Genomic DNA, 17,759 nt, shown 5'->3' with positions numbered 1-17,759 from the left:
ACTCTACCGTGCTGCCCACCCCTATGCTATCATGACACACCTTAACCATTATCAGTGAACTATGGACCTAGACCCCACATTACGTTCATTATGGCACAACTGGTTGACCCATTTGATCTCAGCTGACTCCTTGCAGAGCAACTGCATCAGTCCTGTTCCCCCTCAGCCCGTTATCTCTCACGGGACACCTCACAGCAGCAGATACCACCAAAACTGTGTCTGGAAAATTCTGCAAACGCAGGCACAGCTCAGGCTACAGATGTCTGGCTTGTGTATAGCCTCGACGTACAATGAGTGAATGGATTTACCAGCTGCTGCGGCACCGTAGGAAACATTTGCTGCCTGGAAACTTGGTTCATGGCCGTCTTTCTGACTTGCAAACTGTCCGGGTACGAAGAGTTTACAGGGACAGAGCTGTGCCGTTGCCTGGGGAAGACCGGTATGTTAGAAAGCCAGGGTTATATAATAGAGTCCTCTCCCATGTCCCAACATTAAAGCCCTGGTTACATCGAGCTGGCTCTGATGGGTACAGTCCATGATCAGAAACTCTGTGTCGAAGAATTATGTGAAGGTTGACTCCAGGATATTGTCTAAGATTCCCTAAACAATTGGGGCAGCTTAACCTATTTGTGCGATGTTCTGGCCTTTGGGGATGGAAAACATCATTAGGAAAAGGCTGGAATCCAACAAAAACACTTTCTGTACCAAATAGTGGTTGTGAATGTTTGTTGGTTGTTAAATGATGCATTTCACTGTATGTTTCGATGTGCATGTGAAACTTGAAACGCAAATTTGAATGAATGGCCTCATCAGTCACCTGCAACGCTGAAGAAATGGAATGAAAGCAAATCATTCTTGACCTCAAAGAAAGGTACACGCTGCATATTTGGTCATCTCTAAATGTAAACGTGGACCTGCTCAGGAAACTGTTCAGTCCTACAGAAACAAGCTTGGTTTGCTTAAAGTTAAAGAAGCTAAATTCCTTTTCTCTGAAAGAAATTATATTATGCGTTTAGTATTTCCCCATCAACAGGACTGTCCAATGCCACGTACTATTTCTCAGTGAGACATGCATTTAGTCTGTAGGTTTTCGCAAATAAAAACAGTGGATGTGGTTTATATTTTAAGAAAAACTATAGCAACTCATTTATTGTACTCCAAACACTGAATACAAAGCGTGGTAAAAGTGATTTATGTAGTAATGTCATCACATCAGACCAGCCTCTTAAGTTACAGCCACTGATAGTGAGTTGGGGTTCACATGTTTCCACCAAAACATTACCCTACTCAGAATTCACCAAAACCGGCATCACGAGCCTGTCCTGAGTTCAGGTGAGCCACCCGGCTCGGAGTCTATGTTCCAGGGGTGGAGGACCAGCAGAGGCTGTGTTGAACGCTCATGGTCATGGTAGCGTGGTAGCAGAATCCTCCAAATCTTAGTGGACTGGTTTAAGGTGATTTTCTGAAATACATCCAGGTTTATCTATGATAAAAGTCTTTTCTCTGTTCCAAAAAGTGGAATGGGCCATCATATGGGGCACTTTGATGTGCATCATAGCAGACAGAAACAAATGAGGTGGAAGAAAAGGTCAACAGTAACCAAAGAGTGTTGTATGACATAATGGGAGGATAGAATAGGTGCAAAGAAATTGAATTCACCAAGGAGGGTGGATCGCTGTTGAGAGGCCAACCAGGCGGTCGTGGTGTCAGAAATAAAGTCACCTGGCACTCTTAGCGGCTGTCCATATACCAACTCAGCTGTGAACGACTGTAGGTCCTCTTTTGGAGCAGTTCTGAGCCCCAGCTGGACCTAAGGGAGACAATCATGCCAACACTCATCGATCAGGGAAGCCCTCAAAGCAGACCTTAAGGAGTGGTGAAACCAATCACATAGGCCATTGGACTGCAGGTGATACCCCTGGTGTAGCCTTACACCAAGTTTCTGGGCCATCTCAGCCCAGAGGTCTGATAAAAATTGGGAGCTCAGTCAAAGGAACTAACAGATGGGGTACCAAACCAAGTAACCCAGGTGCTGATGAATGCCCGAGCCATGTCTGTGGTCGTCGTTGATGCTAGATGGACAACCTCTGGCCACCTGGTGGCATGGTGCACTATGGTAAGGGGGAAGAGGACAAACAAGGTCCACATTGACATGGTCAAACTGTCTCTCGGGGACCTCACAAAGTGCCAATGGTGCCTGAACATGATGGTTAATGTTCACCCACTGGCTCTCCACATAGGCTACCGTCCAATCACACATCCTTTCCACACAAACCTTAGTGCAACCAGTTTCTTTGAGGCCCATATGCGAGAGGCCATGTATGGAGTCAAAAATAGTCCACCTCCAGTTTGCAAACACTGTAGAGTAAGGGTATTCGGTTGAGACATTGCACGGGGGAGGGAACCCCAGCTTCCCTGAGCTTAATATTAGCCAACCACAGGCCCGTGACTGCTGATTGGTAAGCCTGCACCTCTTGGTCAGCTGCCGTGCTGGCATCATCAACCCCTATGTGTACGACCTCAGTGGCTGGCTGTGAGAGGCAATCAGCCATGGCATTCTTTTCCCCTTTGATATGTTGTATACCCATTGTGAACTTGGATATGTAGGCCAGGTAGCGTTGCTGCCGTCCAGACCAACGGTCTGATATTTTGGCCATCATGTGAACGAGGGGTTTGAGTCAACAAAAGCTGTGAAATGGCTACCCTCTGTTCGTGCATGGCATCCACAGTATTACCTGAAGCGTCAGTAGAAATGGCTTTAGGGTAGTTGAGGAGCGGGTTGTGTGGGAAAGAGTTCGTTTGGTGTCTTCAGATGCCCTGGTCATGTTAGCTGACCAGTCCAGCACGTGGTTACGGGTGTTGCCTTTCAGCACACCATACAGGGGAAGCACTGGTCCAGCAGCTCGCAGAATGAAGCGGTGAGAGAAATTCACCATGCCTAAAAATTTCTGTCACTTTATGGCGGGAAATCCATAATAGTGGTTACTTTTGATGGGAGGGGTTTTGCACCTTCTGCAGAGATACAATGGCTGAGAAAGTCAATGGCTGACAACCCAAACTGGAATTTAGCAGCGTTAATAATTAACCTGTGTTGATATAAACACTCAAAAAGTGTGCAGAGTTCAGATACATGTTCAGATTTGGATGCACTGGAGACAAGTATGTCATCCAAGTAAACTAAAAGAAAATCTAAATCTTTTAAAACAGAGTCTGTCAGCTGTTGGAAAATCTGTGCAGCGTTTCTCAGCCCCATCTGCATGCACAGCAACTCAGAGGCTGTACAGGGTTATCACAGCCATTTTGGGAATGTCCTCTGAGCACATAGCAGCTGATGGTAGCCCCTAACTAGATCGACTTTGGAAAAAATTAACTTTCCAGCTAAACATGCCAAGATGTCTTGGAGGGGAGGAGAAGATGGCGGCGCGACGCAGCGCGCACGGCCGCTCAGAAATGATACCGTATTTGTAAGTAGGTACCGTGCACAATCCTGATTTGATGGAGACAGACGTGAGAAGCACGGAGGAACATCTGGAGAAACTTCTGAAATGCCTGCTTTGCTGCTGTTTCTACTGTGTGATTGAGAATCTCCGGAGGGGAAGGCCCCAAATCCTCGGCTTTGCCTATTGCTGGGGCCAGGGTCAAAGCACTCGGCAGAGATGGTGCTCGGTGCTCGGTGTCGGAGGGCTGGTTGGAGGCTCGAAGTTTTCGGATGGACTCAAGAGTTGACTGTGGTTGGGTGCTTCCAGGGTGCTGCATCGGCAAGTTTGTGGCGCTGGAGGTTCATGGCAGTGTTACGTACCCCGTAACTGGGTTGCCAAACCAGCAGAAATGGATCACTCAGTTGGAGTCTGGAGTACTAGAACTAAGAAAGTTTTATTAAAGAAACAAGCAACACAGTAATCGAAAGGATAATAAATGCAACAATTCAACAATGATAACCACACATGTGCACAGAATTAAGATAACAGCATCAATCAAGCTCTATCGTTGTCTAGGGGTAAATGACCAATTTCAAAATGACTCAAAGTTCAGTTCGCAGTAATCGTTGCCATGGCGATGGACAAGGTGGGGGAAGAGAGACAGAGAAAACAACTCATCATTCCGCACAGCTTCACTCACAGACCAGCGAGATGGCTCACGAGCAACTTTTGGGCGGGTCCTTGGTGATGTCACCTGAGGTCACCGACTGTGACCCCTCCTCCAGATGCGGTTGATCCTCTGCAGTGAACCCGGCACCCAGGCAAGGGCGGACACACACCGGGTTCCCGCTGATCGTACCTTTCCACCCTTGTCGTTGTCCGGTACTTCTCACCACTCGTGAGAGGCGCACCGCTTCCAGGGTCTCGTTACCTCGGGTGGCGTGTGTCTCTGTCTTAGCGAACCTGTCCCTTTTTATCCCCCTGCTGGGGTATCGCCTGTCCATCACTTCAAACAGTTCAGGGTTCAAAGGGGGGAGCCGCTCCAGACAGCTCTTCCTCCCACATCCCTTCATTACACATCTCCAGACGCTGCTCCATTGTTCCTTATCTCTCCTTCCCCTGAGGGCAGGTGGCAGACCAACTGCTGATGCCACTGATGCTAGCCCAGGCCAGCAAACATCTTAATTTTAGGTGTATTCTCGTAACACTTCCCCCCTTTAAGGATTTTTACCGGGAGGTAAAAATTACAAACATGACTACATTATCTGATACATACACAATATACATCTTTAACAGTTATTTAGCTAATACAGAGAATTTGAAGCTGTCAACACCTTGACAGACAGTCATCACATTTTCTGTTCCTTTTACACGTGTTATTAATAATCCCTTAGACCAGGCTCCAACTCAGCAAACTTCAGAGTGGCCAAAAACACTGATGAATTGCGACCAATGTAACCTCTCATTTGGTTTTGTCCCGGACCACAACAACAAGGGTCGTCCCATTCCGACTCAGTTTTCTCTCGCAAGGGCTTAGTAGGAGGGGGACGGGTATTGACCGCAGAGTTATTGCAAAACTTCCTGCAGTACCCCACCATCTCCAAGAGCCTTCTGAGGGCCCTCTTGTCTGTCGGGGTTGGGAGGTCAGCGATAGCCTGCACTGTAGCTTGCATCACTGCCAGCTGCCCCTGTGTCACCACAATTCCCAGGTAAGTGACTCTCGTGTGGCCGAATTCATTTTTTTCAAGGTTCACTATCAAACTGGCTTCAGACAGCCGTGTTAAATTGCCAATACACACCTCTGTGTTCATCAGCCCTTTAGTCACTGAATTACTCGAAAAATATGGGTGTTGTTTACTTGGCTCCCCTATTGTAACCACAATCACCCAACGTCCCAGTTCTTTGCATTTCCTCGGGACAATCAAACACATGGGTGCGAGTCGTTTAATTACTCCTTCGGGGATTAAGGGAGAGACCTTATCAGTAGACCTGGCCAAAACAATAGCCTTCTCCCATCTGACCGATCCCATCCTAATCTTTTCAAAATGGTTTTTTTCTCTTAGCAGGGGGCCCCTAGCTTCATTGATTTCCACGCTAACACCGACTAGGTTTGTTAGCATATCAAAAGCCGGTGACCGTCTCAGTTCGCGTCGGTCATGATCAATAACATTTTTCCCCCTGGGCAGCCGGTAACTCTCTTTCATGATTCCACCAACTGTTTCCTCCAGCACCGCAAAATGTCCACCGGGGGGTACCTCGTGGGCCATGTTAAAAACCTCATCCCCATAACTCTTTTGCACCACCCCCCACTCCTCATCTGCGGATGCTGTACTTGATTTCCCTTTCTTCCTTAGCACTTCCTCATCCGCACAATAGCTTGTCAAGGCTGTGTCAGAGAGAGCGGTCTCTGCAAAACCCATCAGCCCCTCGCCTCGCTCCTGCGTCTGCACAAATTCTTTCCTGGCTACTGCTACGTCCGTCCCAGCTCCCTCACTACCTCTTATCTCACTACACCCTGTCTCATACAAGGTTGGCAGAAATGTTTCAGCCAAATTCACCATCGCGGGCGGGGCCTCCATGCTGGCAGGCTGACCCGTCAATCTCACGACTGGGAACACGATTCCTCCGGCGATGTCATTACCGAGCAAGACTTCCACGTCTTTCATCGGTAATTCGGACCTCACCCCAATCGTGACTAGTCCAGAGACCAGGTTGCTCTGTAAGTGTATCTGGTGCAAAGGGACTGACTCTGTCCCTTCCCCAACACCTTTGACCTCTACCTCCCCAGTCTGGGTCTCTGAGCTAAACTCTAATACACTCTTCAGTATTAGTGACTGACACGCTCCCGTGTCTCTCCAGATCCGCACTGGAACTGGTTTTAACCCCTCCTTCACTGACACCAGTCCGGCCGAGATAAACCTCTCGCGCCCTTCCTGGACTTTTTCAGACCTGTCCTTCCCTAGCGGTTCGCTTAACAGCTCGATACAGCCATTCAAAATTTCCGCTTTTCCTTTCCCCGTCTCCTTCCTTGGGGCAAAGCACCTGGACGCAAAGTGTCCGACTTTCCCACAATTATAACAGACGACCCCAGGAGACTTCCTACCAGACTGCTCCCGGTCTACCTTATCCTTTTCACTAGTCCCCGGCTTACTTTCTGACTTTTCCGGTGGACTCTCCCCGCCGTCCTGACTACCCTTCTGGTAGCCTTTACTCGGGGCAACCTTCATTTTATGCGTCAACGCATACTCATCCGCTAACTTAGCAGTTGCGGCTAACGTGGCTGCCTCTTTCTCATCGAGGTAGGGTCTCATACCCTCAGGGACACAACCTTTAAACTGCTCAATCAGAATCAGCTGCAGCAGTCTGTCATAATCCCCCTCTACCCCTTTCGAGGTGCACCAACGCTCACAATATGTTTGCATCTCGCGAGCAAACTCCAAATACGTGCAGTCCCACCGCTTCCTCGCATTCCGGAACCTCTGCCGGTATGCCTCCGGGACCAACTCATAAATCCTGAGGATGGCCTCCTTCACCACCTCATACTTCTGGGCATCTTCCGCGGATAAAGCGGAGTAAGCTTGTTGGGCTTTCCCTTTCAGTACACTCTGAAGTAAAACAACCCACTTATCCCTTGGCCAGTCCTGACTTATGGCCACTTTTTCGAAATGGAGAAAGTACCGATCCACATCGGTATCGTCAAATGGGGGAACCAGCCTAACCTCCTGGGTCGCCCGGAACCCTCCACCTTGATTCGGCACGAGCCCCTGCTCGGCCCTTATCTTTAACTTCTCCAGCTCAAATTCCCTTTCCCTCTGTTTCTCCTCTCTCTCCAACTGTCTGTCCCTCTCTCTCTCTTCTCTCTCCAACTGTCTTTCTCTCTCTTGCCTTTCTACCTCTTTCTCTCTCTCTTGCCTTTCTACCTCTTTCTCTCTCTCCCGCCTTTCTAACTCTCTCTCTTTCTCCCGCCTTTCTAACTCTCTCTCTTTCTCCCGCCTTTCTAACTCTCTCTCTTTCTCCTGCCTTTCTAACTCTCTCTCTTTCTCCTGCCTTTCTAACTCTCTCTCTTTCTCCTGCCTTTCTAACTGCTTCTCTTCGTGTTCTAACTGCCGTACCCGGAACTCGTGCTCGAGTCTCAGTTTTTCAAGCTGTACCTGTACCGCGTCTCCAGCAGGTTTTTCAATAGACACCTCCCCCAGCTCACCTTGGGGAAACACACCTTTAGATACATAGTGCTCTAGAATAGCTCTGTGTATCTCCTCTCTCCTCATTGTCGACTTCACCTTAGCAAGATTCACCCGTTTGGCCACAGCTATCAATTCCGATTTCCTGGCATCCTCTAATGCCTCCAAGGTCGGCGCCTTTATAAATTCCTCAACCTCCATTTCTGCTGTTTGTCTTTTCTTTCTTTCGGGAATTTTAACCCAATCAATTTACTCCGTCCCAAATTTAGCGTTCAAAATCGCGGACGAGAACCCCACTTATGTTACGTACCCCGTAACTGGGTTGCCAAACCAGCAGAAATGGATCACTCAGTTGGAGTCTGGAGTACTAGAACTAAGAAAGTTTTATTAAAGAAACAAGCAACACAGTAATCGAAAGGATAATAAATGCAACAATTCAACAATGATAACCACACATGTGCACAGAATTAAGATAACAGCATCAATCAAGCTCTATCGTTGTCTGGGGGTAAATGACCAATTTCAAAATGACTCAAAGTTCAGTCCAGTTAGTAATTCAGTTCGCAGTAATCGTTGCCATGGCGATGGACAAGGTGGGGGAAGAGAGACAGAGAGAACAACTCATCATTCAGCACAGCTTCACTCACAGACCAGCGAGATTGCTCACGAGCAACTTTTGGGCGGGTCCTTGGTGATGTCACCTGAGGTCACCGACTGTGACCCCTCGTCCAGATGCGGTCGATCCTCTGCAGTGAACCCGGCACCCAGGCAAGGGCGGACACACACCGGGTTCCCGCTGATCGTACCTTTCCACCCTTGTCGTTGTCCGGTACTTCTCACCACTCGTGAGAGGCGCACCGCTTCCAGGGTCTCGTTACCTCGGGTGGCGTGTGTCTCTGTCTTAGCGAACCTGTCCCTTTTTATCCCCCTGCTGGGGTATCGCCTGTCCATCACTTCAAACAGTTCAGGGTTCAAAGGGGGGAGCCGCTCCAGACAGCTCTTCCTCCCACATCCCTTCATTACACATCTCCAGACGCTGCTCCATTGTTCCTTATCTCTCCTTCCCCTGAGGGCAGGTGGCAGACCAACTGCTGATGCCACTGATGCTAGCCCAGGCCAGCAAACATCTTAATTTTAGGTGTATTCTCGTAACAGCAGGAAGAGAATTTCTCTTCCTTCTATCGTCTGCGTGAGATGATGGGACTTTCGAGAGACTTTGAGACTTTTTTTTACCATGCCCATGGTCTGTTCTTTATCAAATTTAGTCTTGGTTTGTCTTGTGTTTCTGTGATACCATTCTGGAGGAACATTGTATCATTTCTTAATGCATGCATTACTAAATGACAATAAAAGAGGACTGCGTGTCCTCATAACCTAATCTAATGTGTGGGACTGGCTAACAGTTGGGGTGGTGGTCTCGTTAAGGCATTAGTGATCGCCACATAGGTGGCAACCACTATTGGACTTAGGGACCATGTGGAGGGGCGAAACCCAGGGGCTATTTGACCAGCATAGAAAGCCCAGCCTTTTCCATGTTGGTAAACTCAGCCTTCTTGGTTGTCAGCTTTTCTGGGTCCAGTCTATGCGCGTGGGCATGGACTGGGGGGCCAGTTGTGGGAGTGTGGTGCTTGACCCCCATGTTTTGTGACTGTTCTGGAGAACGTGGGCTTGCTGAGGTTTGGGGATTCACCCAGCTGTCGAGTAAACTCACATGCGGTGGTGCAAGTGCTTTACAGAGTCGTTGTGGGAACTTGTGGGGAGCAGTATAACTACCCAAATGCCTTGACATCCACAAACCAGCAGTTCCTAAAGGTCGACTAATAGTCCTCGGGCACACAGGAAATCTGCACTGAGGTCTTGTAATGTCAGCCAGGAAGAAGTCCCATGTGTAATGTCTCCCACTGAACCAGAGAGTCACCCGTCGTGTCCTGTTAGTCTGGATCTTGTTGCCGTGGCAGCCTCCAGTGAGGTTTCATCACTTTTTGCCTTCTCATCAATGGGCAATGCTGGCAACACGCATTTGAGCACCCATGTCACACAAGAAGTGTTACCCTGAAATGGTGTGGGTAATGAACAGTAGACCCAAAGCGATCACAGACCGCTGAGGTCCCGATGAGCTGGCACTATTGAAGCTGCAAGGCGGTTGGCACTTCCTAGTGTTCATACCAAAGTAAGCATGGTAAAAACACAGGCCCAACGTCATCTGTCTCGCAGCTGCGGGCATCCTTGTGTTGAAGGCCTTGTTGACCGGGCTTATTGAGGTAGAGAAAGCTGCAGTAATGATGCCCCACTACCTAGCTGAGTGTAGACTATCAGCCATTTTAGCAAGCTCCCTATAGTCCTTCACCAGTGCATTAGTGAGTCGGATGTGAACTTGATCCGGCATTTGCTGTGTGAAGAGTTCTTTACAAATATAACAAGGATGGTGATTTCCCAGGAGAAGCAGCATGTGGTCCATTAGCTTCGACGGCTTAGCATCATTGAAGCCAGGTAAGGAAAGCAACACTTAGGCACGCTCTGACTCAGGTAGTCGAAAAGCCTGCAAAAGGTGAGTTTTCAGCGATCAGTATTTATCATATTCAGGTGGGCTTCTAGTTGACCCACCACCCTCGCAGCCGTGCAGTTGTTGAGTGACACCAGCACATAGAAATATTTGGGGTTGGCGGCAGAAATTTCTCAGTGCAAGTTAGGCCTCAGCTTGTACAAACCAAGCAACGGCATTTTGCTCTGGCAGTTTCTAAGCAACTGTGTTAGCCAACACGTTCAATAACTCTGGAATCATTCTAGAGTATCAGGGTCACCAATATTGGTTTTTGCAAATAAAAACAGCAGAGGTGTTTTATGCTTAAGAAAAACCATAGCAACTCATTTATTGTAGTCCAAACACTGAACACAAAGCGCGGTAGAAGTACTTTACGTAGTTATGTCGTCACATCAGACGGGCCCCTTAAAGTGAACCCCCACTCAATGTCAGTGGCAGTGAATTATGTACGTTTCCACCAATTACATTACCCCACAAGTCTCTAATTTTCACGTTCGGTCAGCAGAGATGAGGTCAGAGAGATTCTGGTAGTTTTATTCATCCTTTCTCAGTGGGAAGTTCATCCTTTCTCATTTGTCTTTTAGTGAATGATGGAATTGAATGTGGTGATACAATTGTGATGCTCATTTTAATAATTCACCCCTCAAAGGAGCTGAGATACCACACAACATGATATGCCAGACTTTGAGTTTATACCCACCAGGGCTTTGGCAAAAGGAGGAGGCACTTGGTGGAGGTCCCATAATAAAATCAGGAGGCTCACAGATCATCCTACTTTGATAAACTTCACTTCTGAAATCTCCATCGGAAATGACAAAACCAACAGTTTGGAGTATTTTCTATTTTAGTAATCGAGAGAGGGTAATACATGTTACACAACTTGGAAACCAAACCAAAGTCAAATACATACATGATCCTGCAATTCAGATTATTCATAATTCACATATTCCAAAATATATTCTGCAACCAGTATAATGTACAGTATAACTAATATCCACAATCAATTCAATCCCATAAAACTTAAGTAAATTTCAATAATGCTTATAATAAAACTGTAAAATAAAAGCCATTCTGAAAATACATGATATCATCAGCAACTAAAAAAAGAGGACAAACTGATTGCACTTCAGTTAGAGCATCACTGTCTAAGCAACACCTTAATCAGTATCCTACTTGAAACTTGAATTTGATTAAGTTCCCACCAAAAAGCCATACATGATTGGATCCCAGCTGCAATTAAGATTTGCTGTTTCCCTTTCAAAGCCAATTTTCTGATTACATCAATTTGATGTAATTTAATTTTTTTAGCATTCATCCTTTTTACCATGTGTAGTAAAAAATAAATAGTCTGTTATAATCAACCAGAATCTTGTCACCTACAAGGGTATAAAGGACAATGAATTGAACGTGAGGCAGCAAGCACAACCAGCATTAATAGTATAAAACAAAATGAAAAGATATATTGTCTTTTAATTTTGATTACACTGCATTTCTCATGGAATAATTAGGTTGGAAATTCTCCATGCAATCTATTCGTAAGCTCATTAAAAATATGGTCAGGCATTGAAAATATTTATAGCGGGTCTTTACATTGTTGGTTTTGATAAGAAGCTGCACTAGAATCTGAAAGGGGGTGAGAGTCACGCGTGGCAGACAGCATTGTGCTCTGAGGCAACACTGATTTTTAATGTTTCCTCTTGAATTATCAACATTCAGGTGCCAATGGGTGTGTTGCAATAGGAAAATATCTGAGTTCCAACTGATTAAAGCTGAATTATTTGGTTTATCCTTTGTGTATAAGACAGGTGGAGACAAATAATTAACAGAATCTGCAAACTGGAAATGACGCTCTATGACAATGCAGAATTTTAAATGCCAATTTTAGATTAATATTCTGGACGATTTCAACATTATCAACCTTTCTTGGTTAAATGTTAAGATTAATATCTCCACTAAAATAGAGGAAATTTTATCACAGTTATAGAAATAATATTTGGGTGAAACCAAGTGCACATTAGAAAGGATAAATGAGCTTTGGAAGGAATGCATTTTCATTGGAAGGCAGCCAGGGCTCTTAGGGTTAAGTAATACGAGAAGATTCTATTCCGGGAAAATGGGAGAATTATAGGCAATTTGATTAAGGCCTTTAGGATTTAGAATGGATTGTGGAGATACAGAGATTTTACATTTTTTGAAAAAGCAATGCGGAGTCCAGCAAAAGGGACTGAACAAGAATCAGAGGCAGAAGGGTATTAGGATTGTGTCCTTCACACAGATAGCATGTTCTCCCACAAAATTCAGTGTCAGCTCACCTTGTGAAATCATTAACTATTTGCGAACTGTCGAGGAAACAAGGTTGTTGTAGATAAGCAGTTGGGATATAGATCAGCTATAATCTCATTGAATAAATCAGTGTGTTCAGTGATCTAATCCAATCTGTATTATCAATTTTGGCGGTTTGAACATGCATTTTAACAAATAAGAGGGAAATTGAAGGTTAAAAAAAAATCAGGTACATTTTCCATGACATGCCTCCGGGTCAGTCTGTCCATCTATTATACAGTGCGGAATAGGCTCTTCTGGCCCTTTGAGCTGTGCTGCCCAGCACGCCTAGCCCAATCACAGGACTACTCACAATGTCCAATTAACCTACTAACCTGTACATTCATTGGTTGGGTGGCACCAATTAACACAGAGTACTATGCAGCACTCAGTATTGAACCCATTACCAATGCTGGCCATAAATGTGAGGGACATGGACATCTTCACTTACTCATAATGTTTAGGGAAAACAGCGTCACATTGACAGTTGAGGAATGGCCAATGTGATGAGGATCTGTCCCCTGGTGGCTTGTTACAGAATGGAACTGGAAATGGTCCAGCTTTAAAAATATGTAACCTTAAGGAAGAATTACAGAAGGTGCTTTATTTATAGTGACGCCTTAAAGAAATAGTCACAGCATGGAAGGGCAAATTAAACCATAATTTTGAAGAGCTGCAAGGCTATCAATGCAGAAGTTATATTGTTTATTAAAATATGCTCCACGATTCAGGTCAGCATGAAGCCTTTTTATCCTGTGGAACTGATGTGCCATTTGTCAAGAGTATAGATATGACTTTCAGCACATGAGCAATAAAAATTTATGCCCTTTTTAATTCTGTTCCAGTTTAAATCTATTTTTAACTTGAAAGTATATTCTTGAATTACAACTAGCCGCCATATTCTTCTGCTTTGTGTGAAAATTTCAATTTAAAATGTTCATAGTTTTGAAGTAGATGCCCCCTGCTGGTGTAACCTCAGTTTCCAACTAATTAGTTTTCATGATGCTTCTTCGACAAAAATATCATCAAAATTCAGTTTTAACTCCAGTTTAAAATATGTTTCAGGATTTTAAATCCTTCTAATTAAATAATGCAGTTAAATATCTCTGCTCCATCCCTGTCCAGCCACTGCACTAATGACTCATTCCCTTTTCCATCCCTTCGGCGTCTTATGTTCTGAGACACTTTATGAGCGGAGGTGTTCAGTTCTGCCAAATGGTGCACTGTTAACTCATTCTCTCTCCACAGATGCTGCCTGACCTGCTAAGTATTTCCACCATTTTTCTGTTTTTATACTGTTGCTGTAGAAAAGCATGCAAACCTAAACTGCTCATTTCTGGAGATGTATTACAAGCTGTCAACAAACACAGCTTTACAAGAATCAAACGACAGCAGGAACTGGAAATCTGAAACGAAAGCAGAAAATGCTGGAAACACGCAGCCTCAGTGAAAGAAAATAGAGTTAGTGTTTCTAAGACCCTTCATCAGAAATGAGAAAACAAGCATATTTAGTTTTTCCTCCTTTTTGTAACAGACTATAAAATGTTTCTCTTGTAAAGCTGTTCATTCCGAATTCCCTGAGCTAGTAATAAGAGCCACTTCACACCCAAAAAAAACAACAATTTGTAAAATTAAGATGGAAAGAAAGATATGCATATATGCCACATCTTTGAAAGCTTTAGGATGCCTCAAACCTCCTTGCAGCCAGAGAAGTTTTATTTGAAGCATAGCAAGACTTATAATGCAAGAGAATATATCAGCCAATCTGTGCCCTGCAATACTGTGAAACAAACTGATAATGAACAGATAATCTGTTGACTGAGGGATAATTATTAATTGGGAGTGCGCAGGGAACTGTCTGGCTCTTTTCCAAATGAACTTCATTGAGATACAAGTCTGACAAATTCTTAAACTAGCATCAGACCTGAAAGTGGCACATTGAATAATGTAGCATTTCTTCTGAGCTCCTAACGAGTCTCCCTATTTCTACTTAGCTATCTATATAACTTGAAGTAGGGGTAACAACTTTTGGAGAAGCTCAATTTACCACTAGGTGGCATTCAATTAACATACTTGAGAGAACTTCAAAAGTCTACTCCAGTAACTAGCAGCCATAGAAATGCGATATTATTTTTAAAAGGCACTATTGTAATGCCCTGTACAGCACATTAACAGAATACAGGTTCAACAGTTCTCTCCTTTAAATCCTTGTATATTATTCCACAGCAGCAGAGAAACACTGGCCACTTCAACACTTGGCCCCTCACACCGTACCTACAGTATCTCAGACACTGCACCTAGAGTATCTCAGAATTTACTCTGATCAGATGGAGGGAAAGAGAGAAGAGAGTAAGACAGATGCGATGAAACGCCCTGATGACAACAGACGAGATGTTAATTGGGCGATAATTTGACAGTGAGGACAAGTCATCAGTATGCTTCAGTACCAAGGTTATTCTTGAATGTTTAAGGGTGAGGGAAGTTCCCCTATGACCAATAGAAGGTTGTAATAAGCCGCCCAGAATGAGGGGTTGGTCTGGCAAAGTTGTTGAACGCCAATCCTGTCAGGACCCGCTGCCGCCCCTGACATTCCCCGGATAACCGGGGATATCTCAGATGGTTCAATGGGACATAGCAGGTCCCAATTCTCGGGACAGACCTCCCGAACTGGCTGAGGGTCGGGGACTCCCTCAGCTGAGAGGATCCCCGACCAAAAGTCAAAGGTCCCTGGTGGAAGTGCTTGCTCTTGGAGGTGAGCAGATTTTCAGGGGCCCGAGTTGACCGTCTGGGCCACATCTTTCCGCCGGGAGTGATATAACGATTGGATATGTGCGCACTGAGCCTTCTTCCCTGCACTCCCCGTCTTCTGATGACAAACTGGATGAAGAGTCGTTGGTCTCCAACACGCAGGAAAGTGTCATTGCGCATGCTGGTAAGCCTCTGCAAGTGATATTTCACCTGTCGCCAGAAGCCCAGCCAGCGACCTTACCTCGCCCACTCCAAAAAGATCTCCCGAACAGGCTTCAAGCTGGCGAGCGGCCGCACAAACCAACAGGTCCCTCCACCGAAGGTCCTCGGTTTCTTCTGTGACAGATGGTAGATCAACTTCCATATCAGTCGACCCCGGTCCACTGCCAGGGGAGACATTGATAGCAGACAGAAGAAAAAAAAATCAAGACCCTTAACGGCCAAAAATTCTCCATAAACAATCAAGATGAGTCTACTTTGTGTAGAGTATTGAATTTTTGGGAATAGTGTATGGGGAGAACATCTTTTGGAGAAATTGGGCAGAGTAATTTATATAATGAGACCATCATTTCCTCCTGAATTACACTTGTAAAGATCTGCTTTATTTAATAAGGTCAATAAAAATCTGGAGTTTGCAGAAAAATACTCTCTATAAATTGCTGTAAGTTTGGAAACTTGGTGCCATCTGTTAGGCTGTACTGTTGTAATGAGGTTCTTTATGGAGCCCAGGAGTGGAGTATGCAGATACATTATCTACTCTGTGGACTCCATCTGAATAACTACATCTGCCGTAGGAATGATAGTTTTATTGATGTAATGGAGAAGAATGGTTGTGAGGGATCAAGGTAACCTTTATCAATTGGCAGTTTTTTAAAAAAAGATTTAGTTTACTTAAACATTTTAATTATATTGCATTGCAATTACATGTTTTGTATATTAAAATAATTTTTAAATGCTTTAATTGACTCCTGCTTGGTTTTTCAGTTTAATCAGGTGCGTGGCAAATTGAATATACATTAGGGATGCGAATGGTCAGTTTTACTTCCATTCTGAGTATCATTTATCAAACATGTGAAGTATTGCATTACAAGTCTCCAATGAAAAAGTTAGAGAGTAAAGCACCCTAAAATGATTGAAACAAATAGAATACTGCACCAGTAAAAGCAGTAAGATAAAGTCCATTTACACGACTGAAATACCACATTGCATCAGTAGCAATTTATAACTGATAGCTTTGCTAATCACTGATTTATGGATTGAGGCATCTACCTGACCTACATTATAAATGTTATCCAACACATACTGGGGACCTTGTGTTCACAGTACCTCTTGGGGCGAAAAGTCAAATGGGACACAGGGTGTCCACTGTACATAAACTTGCATGCAACAGGTTAACCTACAATACGAAAGGGAGTTATAAAGGAAACACAAACTTTACCATTCAATGACTATGAACAGCTGTAAATGCACTACACTGGGCAGGATGGAGAAGTCATGAACACCTCCCCAATACAAAAAAGGTTAATGTGATGGCTGAGTAATTATGATGCTATTTGATTATCAATTTGCAATGGATAATTCTGGTGCTAGTGATAGGCTGTGTTTTGGAAAGAGTTTCTGAATGTTGTGAATATTTTATAAACTGCTCTGGTTTGTAGTAAATGATTAAGGTGTTGCTTTGGACAATGATTGTTCATCTTGTATAGTTTACACACAGTTTTATTGCAGATCCTGCTTCTCAATTCACCGAGAGTCCATCCCAACATCGCCATCTGTGAAGAGCACCTTCGTCAGAATCCCTGAGTAATAAGGTCCGAACACCATCCTATTGTGGTGCACTAGACACCAGAAATTGGAGCCAATGTCCTTGAGCTCTGCTTGAATTGGAGCAAGGCCCCTCGGGACAGCATGATGGCAATTCTGTGGGCTGGAGAGACTGAGGAATCCCTTCACGTAGGAGTTAATCCGCTCACCTACAGAAAGAATAATGAAACCAACTAACGTTCAGTACTAGTGATCATTTACGTTGGTTTATCAGTCTGCTGCCAAAATTAATTGTTCTTACGTAACAGTTTCAGTATCAGCACACTGAATATAAAATGTATCAACTTACTAATTTTTTCTGCCAGATTTTATGGTCCAGATCTTGCGTATTTTGGTAGTACAAATATTTGTTTCAGTTCCCCAGACAGAATATAATGTGCATAGTTAAATTATCTAGATATTTGCTTTGGATTTGAGTATAACGTCCAGATGTTTGCATTTTGGTTGGATTATCCAGATGTTTGGTTGAAATGTCTACACTTGGATTGCTTTACAACAGACAATACATGTGGACAGAGAATCCATCTGTTAGTTGATTTCAGGATATGGATTGAAAACATTCATTGGTGGAGCAACACATTCAAAACACTGATAGATCTCTATCATTACCTAGTTTTTTGAACCTGTCATAATCTCTTCTTTTCTTCTTGACTAGATTTACAACAGCCTTTGTACACTGTGGTTCCTGTACCCTACCATCCTTTCCCTGTCTCATTGGAACGT

At 44.4% G+C, this 17,759-nt stretch overlaps 1 protein-coding gene across 1 annotated transcript in view; it reads right to left on the bottom strand.

Annotated features, from left to right (window-relative positions):
- Nucleotides 1-10,454: 10,454 nt before the first annotated feature.
- LOC134355569 (T-complex protein 11-like protein 1) overlaps nt 10,455-17,759 on the bottom strand; it is a 38,162-nt gene continuing 30,857 nt past the window's right edge. Inside the window, exon 10 of the mRNA XM_063065617.1 lies at nt 10,455-17,185. Within this exon, the coding sequence (XP_062921687.1) occupies nt 16,956-17,185 (230 nt within the window). The 3' untranslated portion in view covers nt 10,455-16,955. The remainder of the gene's footprint in view (nt 17,186-17,759) is intronic.

The sequence above is a fragment of the Mobula hypostoma genome, chromosome 13 (assembly GCF_963921235.1).
Source record: "Mobula hypostoma chromosome 13, sMobHyp1.1, whole genome shotgun sequence".
NCBI classification, from domain to species: Eukaryota; Metazoa; Chordata; class Chondrichthyes; order Myliobatiformes; family Myliobatidae; genus Mobula; species Mobula hypostoma.
This window is presented reverse-complemented; position numbering and strand designations above follow the sequence as displayed.